The sequence below is a fragment of the Lepisma saccharinum genome, chromosome 17 (genome assembly GCF_977018435.1).
Source record: "Lepisma saccharinum chromosome 17, izLepSacc3.1, whole genome shotgun sequence".
NCBI classification, from domain to species: domain Eukaryota; kingdom Metazoa; phylum Arthropoda; class Insecta; order Zygentoma; family Lepismatidae; genus Lepisma; species Lepisma saccharinum.
Genome location: NC_139245.1, coordinates 28,216,539 through 28,234,955, shown reverse-complemented (window position 1 = coordinate 28,234,955; position 18,417 = coordinate 28,216,539). Strand labels below are relative to the sequence as shown.

The following is an 18,417-nucleotide window of genomic DNA, read 5'->3' as shown; positions in this document are numbered from 1 at the left end:
AGATTGGGAAGTGTATTAGAATAGCTAGAAGGCATGGTTTGCTTACGTTATTCACAATTCTTGACAGAAAGTATCTCGAAATTGTCACTACTGCATGTAAATTAATTTCTGATCGCCCCTCGTATATTAATCTTGATATTCTTTGGAGGTAAACCGCGGATAAGTAGTTTTTAAAGTTGTTAAGATGAGCTAATTAGTGTGTAAATAAAACGTTCAAGTTTTTGTCTCCTTTTTTTAAAAAAAAGAAAAGAAAAAGTTATCGGAAGTGGGAATTGGCCAATAGGAAGAAGGGAGTACGCCCCGGAATTGTCGCAATGGGTGGGGTCCCCTTTTCTCGCCCTCCCTGGCTCAGTACCCTTCTTAGGCCGCGAAAGGGTTGACAAGAACGGAGACTCCGGGACGCTAAACTTTCTTCCGGAAGCGAAAGAAAAAAGTAGCGAAAAAGAAGGAGTGTCTAGAACAAGTTCGCGTCTGGGAAAAGTGGGACTCAAGTAAGAAATTTGGCAAAGGATAATTAGAATGCACCCGGGATGTGGATGCGACTTGAGATTTTGCGTTTTCGAAATTGTGTTGGTTAGTGTGACGATGTGCGACGAGGAGTTGGGGTGACTGTGGCGATGCTAGAGGGAGGTTTGCGAAGTGTGGTTGGACGCTGAGAGTGCCGAAGGTAACAAAACGCAAGAATGGATGCGACTCGATGTATCCTGCTCGTATTCGCAGCCGTTTTGGTGTTGTACACGAAGTCAATCTGTGGGTAAGGATTTTTCAGATTTCAAGCATGTTTCCAGCTTGGTTAATGTTGTCCCCCTCCTTTTTTGATTGTTTACTGTTGCCTTTCGTTAATCTTGTACCGCCTTTTTACTTATCCATTTTATACTATTATCTGATAGTATTTTTTTCTGTCTTCGATCCGTTTGTTTCTTTACTGTAATCCCATTGACTTTCAATGGTATCATTACAACCGAAAAGTGTCTCTGACTATACAATTCCTATATATATATTGGAAGGCAATTTTTTTACATAATTTCTCATTTTGGTACGAGTTGACAAAGTATATTAGAATAGCTAGATCGGCAGGGTTTGCCCATCTTATGTACAATCATCACTCACGTTCTTACATCATCCTATCTTTCACTTAATTTTGTTTCTTTGTTTTCTATTTTCTCCACCTAAAGTTCTTTCAGTCCCTTTCACTATTTTTTTTCCCCCTCTCATTGACCCTACTTTTAATTTTCCTCTTCATTCACATTTTATTTCCTTCTGTTCATTTTCGACCATGGCCAATAGAGTAGTGATAATGTCATTCCTTGCAATACAGAGGTCTCGGGTTCGTTACCCGGTGGAGGCACATAGTGGTTCCGATCCCACTTTAAACTGTCGGTACAGTCTCAATTAGTCTTTCCGTGCATAAAGTGGACTTAAAAAAACAAAAACAAACTCAACAACAACAACAGCTTTTCTACCAGTCACAAATTTTATTTCATTTTCCTCATTTATAATATTTTCTTTATTATATTCTTATTTTTCTCGTTGTCCCTTCACCCATTTTCTCTTTCATTGTGTCTTGTTTCTTTGTTTTCTCTTATCTACATATAGCTAATTCTCTAACATCCTATTTTCCTTTTCTATTCTATTTCCTTTCTTTGTCATGTTCAATTTTCTATATCTCTTGTTAACCTAACATTCCTATGCCAGCCCCTGTGGCGGAGTGGTTAGCACATCGCGCTACGACGCCAGGGGTCCCGGGTTCGGATCCTGGCCTGCGCATGGATGTCTGTGAGTGTTCATTCATCAATTTCATCATATCATCACTCATCCCCATCTTCGCAAATTAGCCAAAAGTGACACAAAAGGCGAAGTAAAATGAAGCAAATCAAAATACAAAAAAAAATCATTCTTCCTATTTGATTTGTTTCTTGGTTTCTTCTTTTGTATATTTTTTTAAAATTTTCCATCATCCCTCTTTCCTCGTTTATTCGCTAAGACCGTGCATAGAATTTACAATATTCGTTCATGCACTTCTCTCTTTCAATTTCATTTGGGAATATTATCTTTGAACTGTTATTTTAAGTCAACTTTATGCACAGATAGGCTAATTGGAACTGGACCTACAGTGGGATCCGAACCAATGTGCCTCCACCGGATATCTAACCCGGAATGATATTCTCTTTCGTAGCAGATTACAACAAATTATCCGAGAAATGCTGAATATGTCACAAGTAGCGTCGTCAGATTGTGGATCAGAGAAGAGAGGTGGACTTTATAGTGAATCTCTCACTGGTTATAGTATCATAAAATATCCTATATAAGAAAAAATAAAACACAATGTACGGACGACCCAAAAATGAGTCATGTCACCTCTGCCCTGTAAAAATTTTCAACGTTATTGATAGGCATTGTGCCTTTTTTAAACATGCAAGTATTTTCAGGGTAGTTATCGTGCTCACAGCATTGGTAACTTGTCTCCCCCCTCTCAACTATATTTTTAAAGCTTTTATTACCAAACTATATTTCACGCGGAGCCGTGGTGCTTGACTGCCAGAGGGAGACCAGGGTTTAATTCCCGGAGTGGGTGATCGATCTAAGAGGGGAAATTTTCCGTCCCTGTGCCTGAATAAAGCGGCTCTGGGGTTCACCTACCTCCCTGGAAGGTAAAAAAGGTCGGAGCGTGGTGCTGATACAGTGCAATTTCCACGGGCATTACCTTATCTTACTTATAATTCACGTGATTACCTTAAATTTCTGTAAGTTTCGTTTTTGAACTATGATAATTTGGACTAGACAGAGATTTAAAACTATCCGTAGTGTTTGGCGCACCTGCACACAAATGAAAGTCATTTTGTAACATGTGGGTTGATTTCAGTCAAATTCAATTTCAGACCAATTCTTCAAGGTATCCATTCGCTACAAAAAAATTGAGCACAAAAGTTTGACCCCAATCCCCTTCCATGCTCTATATTGCGTTACTTTCATTGGAGAAATGCCCTACACTGAAACGGAAGATATACGTAGTCTTTGTAACAGACGAACTAGGATTTTCATTTGCTGCTATTGAAAAACGTTGACAGATTTGCCTCAAATGCAATACAATTAATCAGCACGAAAAACGACACAGCGGCCGTTATATTTCTCTAAGTAAATTCATGACAATTATTGCAGTCACAAATTTGTGTCCCCCTTCACCTATAGGGTTATAGATGACGCGTTTACTTGGTTATCGTCCAAGATCTGAAGAGAGCTGCCACCACGAACGTGGGTGGGGATAAACAGCGGGAGAGTTGATTTCGTCCAATCACACTCAACCTTCAACCAATGGGCGCAGCTGTCATTCTGCTCGTCTACTCCACGTGGAGTCTCAGTCACATGACTGTGGATACGCTGTTGCCGTACTTTGCAACTTCAATGCGGATACCGTGGGAAGGCGGAGGGACAAGGTGGCGTAGAGTAGATGTGGAGAGTAGATGTGTGGCAACACTGTGTTGAGAGTGTATGTTGTAGCTGGTGGGCGCGCTCCGTTGACTTCAAAGCCAGCCGGTCGTTAACGTGGCTAGCGCGTCGACTATACTTCGTAACCCGCTCCACCTAAACCACGCACTCTGATGTTTCAAGGGGTGAACCTTTCATAAAGAACCCAAATTTCAACCTCCCTTCCGCGTAGTTCACCTTGGACTGCATTTTGCAGACTAACGAGGCTCTGGCGCCCGGACTCACAGCCCAGTATAATTCTCTGTGGGACTTGTGTTGGGGGGGGGGGGCGTAAGTACATGTTTGTTATTGTCGCCATCCCATCTTATCAACATTCAACCTCAAATACGCCATTAGCCTAACGTGGCAGAAAAGCGAATCATAGTCAAACAAATCAATCAATACGTTCATTGGCATGTTTCATAACAAGTAATTCTCTGATATGAGTTTCGTTCCCTAAGCTCTAAAACTGTACAGAGTTCTGAAATCGTCGCCTAAACTCTGACTCACCTCGACGTTTGAAACGAGATAGTGACCCAGAAATTGAGACTAGCACGCGACCAGTCACTTCGAGACTTGTTGAAATGAGACAGGGAACTAGAATAGTCTATAATTTATATCTGAAACAAAAAAATACTTCACTGTGCGAATTATGCAGATACAAAGAGGATATGTATCTGATATTTTGTTTTTTGTATTTGAAAAGTCAATCCCTTAGTGGCAACTGTGAATTTGTGCACCGTGGTTGCATACAGTCGGGACAAAATTACTTTTTTCGAGGGTTCGTACCGTCGTAATGAGGCGTCAAATGCGAGAACATACCGAGAACGAGACAATCATTTACAACTCGAGAGCCAAAACGAGAGCAACCTCTCCACACACGAGATCAAACAAAACTTTCGGCAACAAATGGGCCCGATTTGATAAGAATTACCAAACAAACTTGACAATACATTTAACCTCTCACCGGTATCAATTTCTTTACTTATCCAAACCATTTCTCTCTGCGTTGTTACTTTACCTTATCTCGGTCAGGGTCAATATCGAACAATGTCCTTTCTGCCTCGTTGACTCTTGTCCACTGCGCAGGAGTCTACAATCAACCTCATCCTTTAGTTAATCCCTCGCAGTTACACTAAGCCCACGGATTTTCCTGGAGAAACCCAACCACCGGATTCAACCCACTTTTCCACCACGTCGGATTATCAATCTTGGCAAATTCTTTGCTTCCCTTGCCCAGAAGTTAAGCCGCTTCTTTCTCAAGTTTGTTCCATCTGCATTGCGGGCTGTCTTTGGCAGGACCCAAGTATTTCATCCTGGATGACTCCAGATGATTCCGTACGCAGCGTCGAGGATTTAAGAAGAAAGTACATTAGAATTCTTAACACAAGATCTTGTTTGTTCTTCTCGTTAATTGTAGCATCATTGTGGATTGATTTTCTTGGGTGCGCAAACACTTATGTTATTTGCACCCGTCACATTCGTACGAGGCCCAGCACCTTACCGTAACTAAAATAGCCTATCTGTCTCTGAGGACTCCTTACCTATTTAAAAGCTAAAGCTGTAAAGGGACGCTCAGCACATGTAAGGACAAAACACAGGAAAACACAGCTCTACAGAAGATTATACTGGCCATAGGTTCAGACGCCAGAGCCTCGTTGGCCTGCATGCAAGAAGCAGATAACGGGACGTACTACGAAGAAGTGAGGTCGACTTTTGGTAGGGTTGTTAAAGCTCCAAGAACCCATAAATTCTAACATTTTCCTCACAAAATTTAATTTCGGTCCAAGTTCCGTATTGTTTCATTGAAAAAATGTTCCTGGACCTATTCAAACTCAGCCAGAAAAAAAGTTCCTGGACCGAATTAAAATACTTTACAGATAAAAAGGTTCTTCACGGTCCAGAAACCATTTACAATTACTGATTTTTCTCTCCTGGACCGGAATTGATTTTTTTAAAAATTCCTGCACCTTTAAAAACCCTGCTTTTGGGTGCCTTACACACCCTAATAATTTTGACTGTTTCTCTTTAAAAAGCTTAATTTTTTTTCCTGGCCATTAATACACACACACACAAATATATATAGACTGTTTCTAATTCGAAGTCCAAGGGGACACGAAAGAACTTCGTATTATCCAAGTTCGAAATAAAAAGAGTCCAATGTGTTTACGAATTAAGATATATAGTCTTTCCTACGAGTAATAGAAGAAGAGAACTAGTGCTAATGTGTCCCCAGTGGGACCAGGAGGTTCATACCACATTTTGGTCAGTGGTGTTAAAATGGCGCTGTACAACCATTTGAGTTATCTGTGTTATTTTATTTTAACACAACCGAGGTTAAACTAACTAACTCTCTAGCCTTCTTAAACCCGAAGGTTTCCCTATCCTAAGTAAGATCTATATACACTTTTCCATCCCTACCGATTCCCATTAGATCCATCTCAATGTTACCTCTCCATCTTCGTATTGGCCTTCCTACCAGTCTCTTACCATCAGGTTTCCCAACAAGAATCCTGTAAACTCTTCTCTCCTCTCCCATTCGTGCCACATGACCTGCCCACCTAAGTCTTCTTGATTTAATTATTCTAATACTCGTAATATCTGGACATGAATACAAATTATGTACTTCTAAATTATGCAACCTTCTCCACTCACCTGCTCCTCTCCATTTTAGGTCCAAATATTTTTCTAAGGATTTTATTTTCAAACACTCTTAATTTATGTTCCTCTTTCAATGTAAGGGACCAAGTTTCGCATCCATATAATACTACAGGCAAAATAACTGTTTTGTATATTTAAACTTTTAGTTTCTTAAGATACAATTTTATGAAGTGAAAAGTAACACACATTTCCTGAATTAAGTCTGATTTTATTTCCTCTATAATATCATTTTCATTTGTTAGTATTACGCCTAAGTACTTGAATTTGGAAACTGATTCAAACGAATGATCAGAATTATATTTTGATTATTACCTAACACTTGGTTTCGGCCTGTAGTAAACGTTCGGGATTAATCGTTGACCAAAATGGTGTGGTCCTTCTTGGATCACTGTCTGTGTTGCATTGATAACATTTTTTTCACAGTGTAACACATGTCTCGGCCCTTTCCCATCCGTCTAATATCTTGAAGGACGAGGCTTGGAAAAGGGCTCTCAAATAATATAAACATGTGCTACATGGGGATCGAGTACTGTTCGGAGTTGAAATTCTTAGCTGGTGCACCATAGGATATTTGGTCGAGTGTGGAGATAGGTGCTTTGAATGAATCAACATGGGAGCAATGTACGCTTCTAAAACTGATCGGTTACGATGGGATTCTGTTTTCTATATTTTCGCATGTATCGGAAACGTTTGTTTGTGTTTTAAGTCCGCTTTATGCACTGGTAGGCTAATCGAAACTGGAACTACAGTATAAAGTAGTGTTTGAAAAAGACGATATTGTCCTTGAAAATAATATAGATTGTACTGTTACCATAATACAAATGAAAGAAAAATTAAGTTTAAAATATTATTTTATACGATCGAAGACACATTTATTTTTTATCTATCGTCCAGAGAAATTTACCTACGAAATCTACATATTAAAAATAGGTAACAGTCTTTCTTTTATTAGAATCTAATACTAGTATTATTACATGACGAACGTGAATTTATATTTTCTCCTCTTCGTCGCTTTTCTGCTTTTTAGAGCAGATGATGAGGATGAATGATGCTAACAACAACCACACTTGCTATTCCACCCAGATCTGAGCAGAATTGATGTGGATTCATAGAACGAAAGTTAATCCAACTGTATTACTTCTATTGTGGTTCTAAACTCGAATTAATGATAGTGTGCTGGCCTCCGTGACTGAGTGTTTAGCTTAACGCGACAAGAGGTCCCAAGTTCGAATCATGGGTAAGGAATGGCTGTTCATCTATTTCACCGCATCATCATTCATCCTCATCAAAGGAAAAGGGCGACGTGAAATAACCGAAAGAATAGGTGAGTTTTTCGGCTTTAAGTCAACTTAATGCACAGATAGGCTAATCGGGACTGGACCTACAGTTTAAAGTGGGATCCTAACCACAATATACATCCACCGGGGATCGAACCCAGGATACCTTGAGCGTTGTTTTAAGAATGCTGGATCTAAGGGTGAGTGAGTGTAAGTACATAAGCAGCAGAATAATAATAGATTAATTTAAATTGACACAGTCTTGCTAAATATATATTTCTTTTTTTAAAAAAAAATCGATAACAAAGGTGACAACGGACTTTGCTTGTTTACACTCACCACGTGGAATGGTCTTGAAAGATTTGGACTGGGCGCGTCTGTCCTTATACCACGGTCAACTTCCGGTTTTCTTGAAACCCCGCCCTTCCGTCCACACGATACTCCATTCTCAAACAGCCAAGAAACAAGATTTCTGAATGCCACAATGTCAAATCATACGATATACTCTAAACGAACAGAAGGGTTCTTCGTAGCCTATTGTTACTTAATGCCGAGCATAGCAATGGACAAATACAGCACCACGTCCAATATTTCTACAATTCTTCCATTGAGGATGCAAATGTTCTATCTCCAAATTGTAAACAAATCGAGATATTTTGGCTGTGGTCTATTTGTAATGAAATTGTTTCATCTCCATTGTTCTATCTGAAATTTCACTTCTTAATTACAACATTAATACCTAACAAAAACAACTACTTAATTTTAGAGTCTCTTCAATATATCAGCATAAACTTTCATCGCAATGGTGACAAAGGTTCAATAAATATATCATGTTAAATTTTTAAGGACTCTCCTGAAAAAATGAAAAATTGTACATAGAACGTTTACGTTCTCAGTTGAGGAATTCTTACTATACAACTGAAGATACAGTCCCGATTAACACTATCTGAGCATAAAGTAGACTCAAAACGAACTTTTGACAAAGAAGCCTCTGAATAGATTAAGAGAACAAAGGAATGCAACGCAAATCACCCCTTACAGTAAGGTCACCACAAGGAATTGAGTGAATTACAGAGAAGAACGAAATATAATTGGAGGGCGCCGGGGATTCTGACTTATATTGTTCCTTTCCATACGAACGTAGCACTTAGTCCTGCTTCTGGTAATTGAAAGGAAGGCATATGATTAATGAGTGCTTCATTGGAATTAGCTAATAAATGTTTCGAAACTTCCTTGTTAGATATTTAGTATTTTAAAGAATATTTTGCTACTTTAGCACTGTTTCTGGTAGATAATGTTTTTGTCCTGAACACACTAGTAGTAGCAATGTGAGATAACGTCGGTCGCTGCATGGGTGGTCTTTAATTTGCACGTACTTAGAACTAATTTGCACGGGTTTTAATTAATTTGCACGTACTTAGAATTTATTTGCACGTACTTAGAATACTTTACATTTATGTATTTGCATGTTTATAACTTTTTTATGAATATATATTTATTTATTTTATGAAAAATATGTATATAGAAGGTAATTAGAGGTACTAAACGGTATGCATATGGTTTTATATTCATTACTGCAAAGTATGTAATGTATGAAACTATAATAATTAATGTTTATAATATTGAAAATAAGAGTTTATGGTTTATGAACCGCTATGAAAGGTGTTAATGATACGAAAGAAGACGGTCCCGGTACTCGAACCCGCGATATGTAACGGTAATAAATATAGTGCACTATGTAATACTGTTATATGGCATATAATATATTGAGCGGAGAAGAACTATGTATAACGTGTGAGCTGAGTCTGATGCCAGACAGACAAGAGTGAACTCCGCGCAGGTAGAGGAGAAAGGAATTTGGGGAGTGTGCGTTCAAGGTCAAATGACGTCACAACGTCAGAACAAAGAAAGAACCCGATTGACCAATCAGAACCGGTTTTTCCAAGGTTAACCAGTACGCAATAACAGGGGAAAGGTATGCAATACTGTAGGGCAGGGGAGGGATTCAACCAGACAACAAAGGATGTCTGGAAATGCGCAGCAAGGGTCAAATCTCTGAAGCTATGCGTCGCTTGTAGAACCGGTTTCCGCCGCCAATTAATATTCCGCTCAGGTTTGCCTTCAAGGCACAGGACGCTTTAGCGCAGGTTTTTTTTATCTGTACTATGAAGAAGGGAGAGCTATTAGGGACGGGGCCTACAGTTTTCACCATTTGCTTTTATCACGGGGTAACGAACCTAGGACCCTTTGATTATTGATTTAGGTAGTAAATGTATGTTACTGTGTGCTATTTAACTTAATTTTGAGTTTATTTTTTACCAAACTTTGACTTTATGTCAAACATTTTCACAGCTTAACCTTATTTTTACAAAAATAACACTATTTGTAATATTCAGGCAACACTTTTATTAAATTTTGGACTCAAAGACATTTTTTTCAACTTTTGACTTATTATTTTACAACTTTAAGTTAATTTTTTACCAAAATAACACTATTTGTACTATTCAAGCAACATTTTTTATTAAATTTTGGACTCACAAAGACATTTTTTTTCTACGTTTAACTTATTATTTTACAACTTTATATTAATTTTTTACCAAAATAACACTATTTGTACTAATCAGGCAAAATTTTTTATTAAATTTTGGACTCACAAAGACATTTTTTCTACGTTTAACTTATTATTTTACAACTTTATATTAATTTTTTACCAAAATAACACTATTTGTACTAATCAGGCAACATTTTTTATTAAATTTTGTATTTACAAAGAGATTTTTTCAACTTTTAATTTATTATTTACAAGTTTATGCCTATTTTTTTACTCAAATAACACAATTCTATCTGTTCAGGAAAGACTTTTAGTTACATTTTCGACACACAAAGTGTGTTCTCAACTTCTATCTGTTTATTTCACAAGTTTAGGCTTATTATTACCAAAATAATACAATTCAATCTGTTCAGGAAAGACTTTTAGTCGCATTTTCGACACACAGAGTGTGTGATCTCAACTTCTATTTGTTTATTTCACAAGTTTAGGCTTATTATTACCAAAATAATACAATTCAATCTGTTCAGGAAAGACTTTTAGTCGCATTTTCGACACACAAAGTGTGTGTTCTCAACTTCTATCTGTTTATTTCACAAGTTTAGGCTTATTATTACTCAAATAACACAATTGTATCTGTTCAGGAAAGATTTTTATTTACATTTTCGACACACAAAGTGTGTGTTCTCAACTTTTATTTGTTTATTTTACAAGTTTAGCCTAATATTTACTCAAATGACACTATTTATATTATTCAGGCACCATTTTTATTACATTTTGGACTTTCAAAGACACACACACACACACACACACACACACACACACACACACAGAGAGAGAGAGAGAGAGATTTTTTCCAAGTTTACAGGATTATTCTCTAGTTTACTCAAATAACACAATTTAGATGTGTTTTGAATTATATTTTGGATGCAAAAGTATGTTTTGACAAGTTCTACCCTTTTATTTTACAAGTTTAGGCTTATTATTACTCAAATAACACAATTTAATCCAGTCAGGAAGGATTTGTTATTATATTTTGGATGCACAAAGAGATGTTTTCAACTTTTTTACTGATTTTTTGCAGGGTATGTATTAATTTGTATTTATTTTGTTTCGTATCATATATACATTTACAAATTTTTAATTTAGAGTTTAGTATTTATTTAATTTTTTTCAAAAACACTAAAGAAAAAGTACTTTTAGCTAAAATGTAAGCCACAGAATATATTATTATTATTATTATTATTATTATTATTATTATTATTATTATTATTATTATTAGGGTTTACTGATTTCCACTATGCTATTTTTGGTTCTGTATTTCTATATGTATTTATTTAGGTCAGGTTACGCCTGCTACGTAGGAAAGTTTGTTTATTTTAGAGTTTGCTGAGTATTTTGTTACTTTTATACTAGGTAAAGTTTTCTAAATATATCAGGAAGGGCTCCATCCATATACTTTTGTTTTTGCTGTTTGGAGATGATGCGATCAGCATCACTCTCCATCTGCTTTTTATTTTATGTACCCAATATTATTTTGAGGCTTAGTGAATTCTTGAGCCTATTTATGCAGGAGAGAGGGCTTGAAAATTTTCATTTCAGATAACCCACAACTATTTGTCAGAGTATTTTAAAGGATATTTTATATTTATTATGTGCTACTAGAATATCAAAGCTTGCTTAATTTTTATGTCTGTAACGCTGTTATTGTATTTCTAGCTAAGGTTTACTGGATAAAGTACACGAAATGTTTATCATTTCGACTATTTGCCAAATTTTTAGTGTAACGAAAATTATTGTGTGTCTATAAAGACTGAAATCCCTTTACCGATGGGTCCATAACTGGACGCTTACCAACATTGTTTCTTTTTTTAAAAAAATATATATATAACCATTTATCAATATATTCTCAATTCACAGGACAAGACGAAGTTCACAGACGACTGACTATATGGACCATAGGTCCACTTGCTAAACTTTTTTTCTATGCTAGAAGAATAATTTAGCCTTATAGCCTTTTTCAAGGTATTTTTGAAGTATTACTGGTTTTTTGGGTGCATCAACATTTGGGTTATTTCTATTTTCTTTATTATACGAGGCCACAATCACTATCTGAACACTGAAATTCTCTGATTGAAACTAAAACCTTAGGCTGTAACTAGGGATTTAGTATGTATATCGACAATTTATAGGATAACACGAACCTTACAAAGGAAAACCAATAAGTCGCTGACCAAGGCAGTTTATTAAGGTAAAAACACTTAACGCGTAACGTTTCGACCCTGTAGCAGGGTCTTCCTCAGACGAAGAACTAAACTAAAATGATGAAATAAACTACACACAGAAAGATTACATACACATAGCAGGGTCACAAGCCACACAACAACAAATCAAGTTGACAGTCCTTATCTAGGAAGATTTCTGCAAAGGAATTAAACATATCACCTCCTGACAGTTGTTGACTAATGGGTCTACTACACTGACAGGTGATTGGCAGGTCAAGATCAGCAAGAGTCTAAGAACCACCTGCTCACCACTCCCCCACCCCTCCTGCCTTTCTGGTTATGGGTGAATACCTCCTCCTCTGGTCTTCTTCTTTTCTCTTCTTTCTTCCTTCTTCATACTTCTTTTTTCTTCATTCCTTTTCTTCATCCTTTCAACTTTCTCTAACACACTCTTCCATTCCTTGTTTATCTTGAGCCCTCCATTCCAATTCATGATGTCTTCTCCTTTCTTTTCTATTTCTTTGGCCTCCTTCCATTTTCTCACTAGTTCTCTCTTCTCTTTTCCTATTCGCCTAGCTGAATCCCATTCAACTTCATGTCCTGTTTCTCTAGTGTGTTTGAATATGGCATTCCTGTCTCTCTTCAATCTCACATCATCCATGTGTTGCTTTAACCTGTCTTTAAGTCTCTTCTTCGTTTCCCCTATATATACACTTTCACATCCTCTGCACTTCACCTCGTAGATAACCCCTTCCTCTTCCTCCTCTCTCTTTTCTTCTTTCTTCTTGCTGGCTATACTTAAAATAGTGCGTCCTCCCTTCCTGTAAGTTCTTATACCCACTTTCCTCAGCACTTTGCATATCTTCTCAGTGGCATCGCCCATACTTCTTATACCAAACCATCTCTCTTTTTCTTTTTCTTCCTTCTCTTCCAGTCCTCTCTCTTTTATCTCTTTCCTTCTTCTGTTGATGTTGTGTCTGTCTTTCTTTTCATAGCCATTCTCTTCTAGTTGTTCCCACAGGCTATTAATCTTGGTTTCTTCTTCCCCTTTCTCTGTGCATATCTTCTTTATTCGGTCTTCCATATTCCTTATAAAATTACGTTTAGTTCCATCACCCACATCACTTCTTTTGTGGCAGAACACTCCTGCCGAACACTTCTTTTGATACCATGTAGCCACTATCCCCATTCCTCTCTTCTTTTTCATCTCAATATCCAAGAAATTTAATGTTCCTTCCTGTTCCGTTTCGAGCTCAAGGAATATCCCTGCTTTCTCATCTTCTACATCTTTAACAAGCTTACTCAGCTGCCTTTTTGTTCCTTTCCATATCCCAAAACAATCATCCACATATCTACAAAATAGACTTAACTTATCTCCTCCTTTCACTATCACTTCCTTCTCCCATTCATTCATAACTAATTCCGCCAGCACAGGGCTCAAGCAAGAGCCTATATTTAGACCTTCACTAATCTTGATGATTTTACTCCCCACTCTGCTGTAGCTATGGAAGAGTGTGTTAGAGAAAGTTGAAAGGATGAAGAAAAGGAATGAAGAAAAAAGAAGTATGAAGAAGGAAGAAAGAAGAGAAAAGAAGAAGACCAGAGGAGGAGGTATTCACCCATAACCAGAAAGGCAGGAGGGGTGGGGGAGTGGTGAGCAGGTGGTTCTTAGACTCTTGCTGATCTTGACCTGCCAATCACCTGTCAGTGTAGTAGACCCATTAGTCAACAACTGTCAGGAGGTGATATGTTTAATTCCTTTGCAGAAATCTTCCTAGATAAGGACTGTCAACTTGATTTGTTGTTGTGTGGCTTGTGACCCTGCTATGTGTATGTAATCTTTCTGTGTGTAGTTTATTTCATCATTTTAGTTTAGTTCTTCGTCTGAGGAAGACCCTGCTACAGGGTCGAAACGTTACGTGTTAAGTGTTTTTTACCTTAATAAACTGCCTTGGTCAGCGACTTATTGGTTTCAATATGGAAACAAGGCTTAATTATATTACTTACAAAGGATTGTAGGTGATGTAGGCCCACACGCCAGAGCTTTGTTAACCTGCAAGAAGCATTTACAGCTAATGCTACGAGGAAATGAGGTTGATTTTTACTGTTTCACAAGAATGCTATTTTTTATACACCCAATATTTGCTTTTCAAGTAACTACATGTACCAGAAGCACTTACAGGCCAACTCTAACTAGACTTCCTCTTATTCTATATCAGGTGCTAAATTTATAAAGAACTATGATTGTGTATATTTCTGAGGAAGTACGCAAAAGCAGATTACCCGATTAAAGTATCTGAAAAACATATTTTTCTATGCAAGTATATTTTTATTGACTGGATTATTTAACAGATCAAACAGGAAGACTGCAAAATTCATTAAAAGTAGTTCTATAGTATAGGTGGTTTCAGAGATATAAAAAGAACAAATATAAGATTTCGCTTTTTTTTTGCTTCTGAGGCTAATCGCGACGCTAAGGGTAAATGGCCAGGAAATGTAACGGAGGAGAAACAATCCCAAAAGTTATGGACTGCATGTAAGTTAATACCACAGAGATATTACAGTAGGTGTAGGTTCTTCCACCAGAACATTTCTATCATAATAATACTGGTTATGCTGTACTGTTAGCTAAAGATGCTGATATTTGAGAAACTTAAAAGCTTATTTGCAAAATTTTAGATAAATAATAATCTGTTAGACTGTAAACATATTTTATATCCATTCTGCAAAAGATCCGATGACAAAATTTAAAAATTGTTATCGTCCAGACAGGGACTCGAACCCTGGACAGATAGGTTAAAAGCCTAACGCTATACCAACTAAGCTATCTGGGCACAAGGTATTCTTTTTTTGAAAAGTTAGTTATGTTAAGAAATATATTGAAACACTTGAGAACACTTTTGGTCTGGTTCGACAGACAAGGAGACAACATTTCTAAATTTTTACAGACTGGGTGTATTTTTCCACTATAGAGGCCTTCACTATATGTAATTCGAAACGCTAAAGTTCAGCTAGCTTCCAAAATTGAGGTAAAGATTGTGTTTGGCGAGATTAACAAGTTACAATTATATCCAGTTACGGACAAATAAAGCTAAAACTCTTAGATTTACTGTACTAGCCAAGTTTTAGTAATATTTTCTTCACTTTAGTACAAATACCAAAGAAATAGGTATATTTTATTTATAATTTGACAAAATGTACTAGTATTTAATTTACAAAGTTAGGTAAAAAGCAGTAATTTTTAAAAATATTGTTACTGCCTTCAAATTTTATGTTCTTTAGCCACTAACAACTGATTAACACTGTTTGGCATCCTTTAAATAGGAAAAGAAGGAATTATTTGTTTATTATTTTTACTTTATATTTATATTTATTTAAGAAAACAATTCTACAGTTTAACTTAATTTTAACAAATTGTTACTAATTTATATATCAAAGTTATGTTATTTATAGTGTATCAAGGCGTATAAAGTTAATACTTATCAGTTCAACTAACAATTATATTTTACACACAAAAGATGATGTTTACAGTTAAATTACTTGAATCAGAGAATAATATTTTACAGTAATTGATTCATTCAGCACTAGTCAGTACTTTTATGCTTCAGAAAGTTTTCTTAATTTTCTATTACGCATGTTATTTTGGGCTATTTTTAAAATGTATTTCTAAGGCAAACTGGTTTAATTTTCTGCTTATAATGCAAAGTTGACATAGTTTTCGCACAATGCATTGTACATTTGTTATATTCTCTACTTACAATTCAAATATTATGCTTATTTAATGTATAACTAACTAACTCTCTAGCCTTCTTAAACCCGAAGGTTCATGGCTGCAGCAACACATGCCTTTCATCTGTCCCTGTCCTGAGCAAGATCTATATACTCCTTTCCTTCCCTACCAATTTCCTTTTGGTCCATCTCTACATTATCCCTCCATCTTTGTTTTGGTCTTTCTATTGGTCTTTTACCATCAGGTTTCCCAACAAGAATCCTGTATACTCTTCTTTCCTCTCCCATTTGTACCACAGGATCTACACACCTAAGTCTTTTTGATTTAATCATTCTAATAATATCTGGACATGAATACAAATTATGTACTTCCAAATTATGTAACCTTCTCCACTCATCTGTCTCCTCATCTGTTTTAGGTCCAAATATTTTCCTAAGGATTTTATTTTCAAATACTCTCAATTTATGTTCCTTTTTCAATGTAAGGGACTAAGTTTATTTACTGTATTTAACTTTTATTTTTTGTAATTAACAAAAATTAAAAGCTTATACTGTAGTTATTATATCTTTTTCTATCAGCTTATTTTGAAATTAATATTATTAGGTATAGTCTTTGATTTATAACTATATTGCTTTTTTTATCAATTTATCTAAGAGTACACGCAGACAAACACATGTGTTCACACTTTTATGTAAATAGATATGCCATTTTTCAATATTTTAGTATGAAGATTGCACTTTAGCTATTTAAGCAAGGGTAGGAAAGGTAGGATTTCTGAGAATTTGTTGCAGGATTTTGTTGTCCAAGTATAGATGAGAACTGAGTTGGGAGACTGTTTTGAACCTTTTCATGAACAACATAGGAATAAAATAGACAAGCAATCCTTTTTTCAGTAGAAAATTCCAGTTACTCAAGTAAGCTACATCATACGTAGTACATAAGAAGAGCAAATGAACATCATCAGCAGTAAACCATCATGCAACTTCTACCTGCTGAAACAACTAAGTGAGTATAATTTATCAGAAAAAATGCCTACGTTTCAGCCTAATTTACCTCTACATTAATAATACTACCAGAATACTAAGGCTTCAAAAGTGAACACTAAGAATAATATTCAGACTAAAGTATAGGGCATCTTGCAAAGGATTATTACTCCCTACATCTACAAGTCAATAACAATTATTCTAAATACTACGAACTTGGACAAAATATAGTCATATACACAACACAAGAAGGAAAATAATTACAAGTAAAACAGCAGACACTCAATATCTCAAAACAATCATGTAAAAATATTCTACAACAAACTGACTCATAACATAAAACTGCTAAGTCCCCACAACATATACAAATACAATCAATAAAAACTACTTGAAATGGGAAAACTGACTACAGTCTCACAGACTTGATGTAAAATAACAGCAAAACTTAGAAGCATGCACAGTCAATAGTGCTCAATTTGCATACAGTTCACATGCAAACTCTCATGAAAAGGTTCAAAACAGTCTCCCAACTCAGTTCTCATCTATACTTGGACAACAAAATCCTGCAACAAATTCTCAGAAATCCTACCTTTCCTACCCTTGCTTAAATAGCTAAAGTGCAATCTTCATACTAAAATATTGAAAAATGGCATATCTATTTACATAAAAGTGTGAACACATGTGTTTGTCTGCGTGTACTCTTAGATAAATTGATAAAAAAAGCAATATAGTTATAAATCAAAGACTATACCTAATAATATTAATTTCAAAATAAGCTGATAGAAAAAGATATAATAACTACAGTATAAGCTTTTAATTTTTGTTAATTACAAAAAATAAAAGTTAAATACAGTAAATAAACTTAGTCCCTTACATTGAAAAAGGAACATAAATTGAGAGTATTTGAAAATAAAATCCTTAGGAAAATATTTGGACCTAAAACAGATGAGGAGACAGATGAGTGGAGAAGGTTACATAATTTGGAAGTACATAATTTGTATTCATGTCCAGATATTATTAGAATGATTAAATCAAAAAGACTTAGGTGTGTAGATCCTGTGGTACAAATGGGAGAGGAAAGAAGAGTATACAGGATTCTTGTTGGGAAACCTGATGGTAAAAGACCAATAGAAAGACCAAAACAAAGATGGAGGGATAATGTAGAGATGGACCAAAAGGAAATTGGTAGGGAAGGAAAGGAGTATATAGATCTTGCTCAGGACAGGGACAGATGAAAGGCATGTGTTGCTGCAGCCATGAACCTTCGGGTTTAAGAAGGCTAGAGAGTTAGTTAGTTATACATTAAATAAGCATAATATTTGAATTGTAAGTAGAGAATATAACAAATGTACAATGCATTGTGCGAAAACTATGTCAACTTTGCATTATAAGCAGAAAATTAAACCAGTTTGCCTTAGAAATACATTTTAAAAATAGCCCAAAATAACATGCGTAATAGAAAATTAAGAAAACTTTCTGAAGCATAAAAGTACTGACTAGTGCTGAATGAATCAATTACTGTAAAATA

At 35.8% G+C, this 18,417-nt stretch overlaps 1 protein-coding gene across 1 annotated transcript in view; it reads left to right on the top strand.

The window, feature by feature from the left end:
* The first annotated feature begins 433 nt into the window (after nt 1-433).
* LOC146001348 (protein Wnt-4-like) overlaps nt 434-18,417 on the top strand; it is a 44,194-nt gene continuing 26,210 nt past the window's right edge. Inside the window, exon 1 of the mRNA XM_083138662.1 lies at nt 434-754. Within this exon, the coding sequence (XP_082994788.1) occupies nt 684-754 (71 nt within the window). The 5' untranslated portion in view covers nt 434-683. The remainder of the gene's footprint in view (nt 755-18,417) is intronic.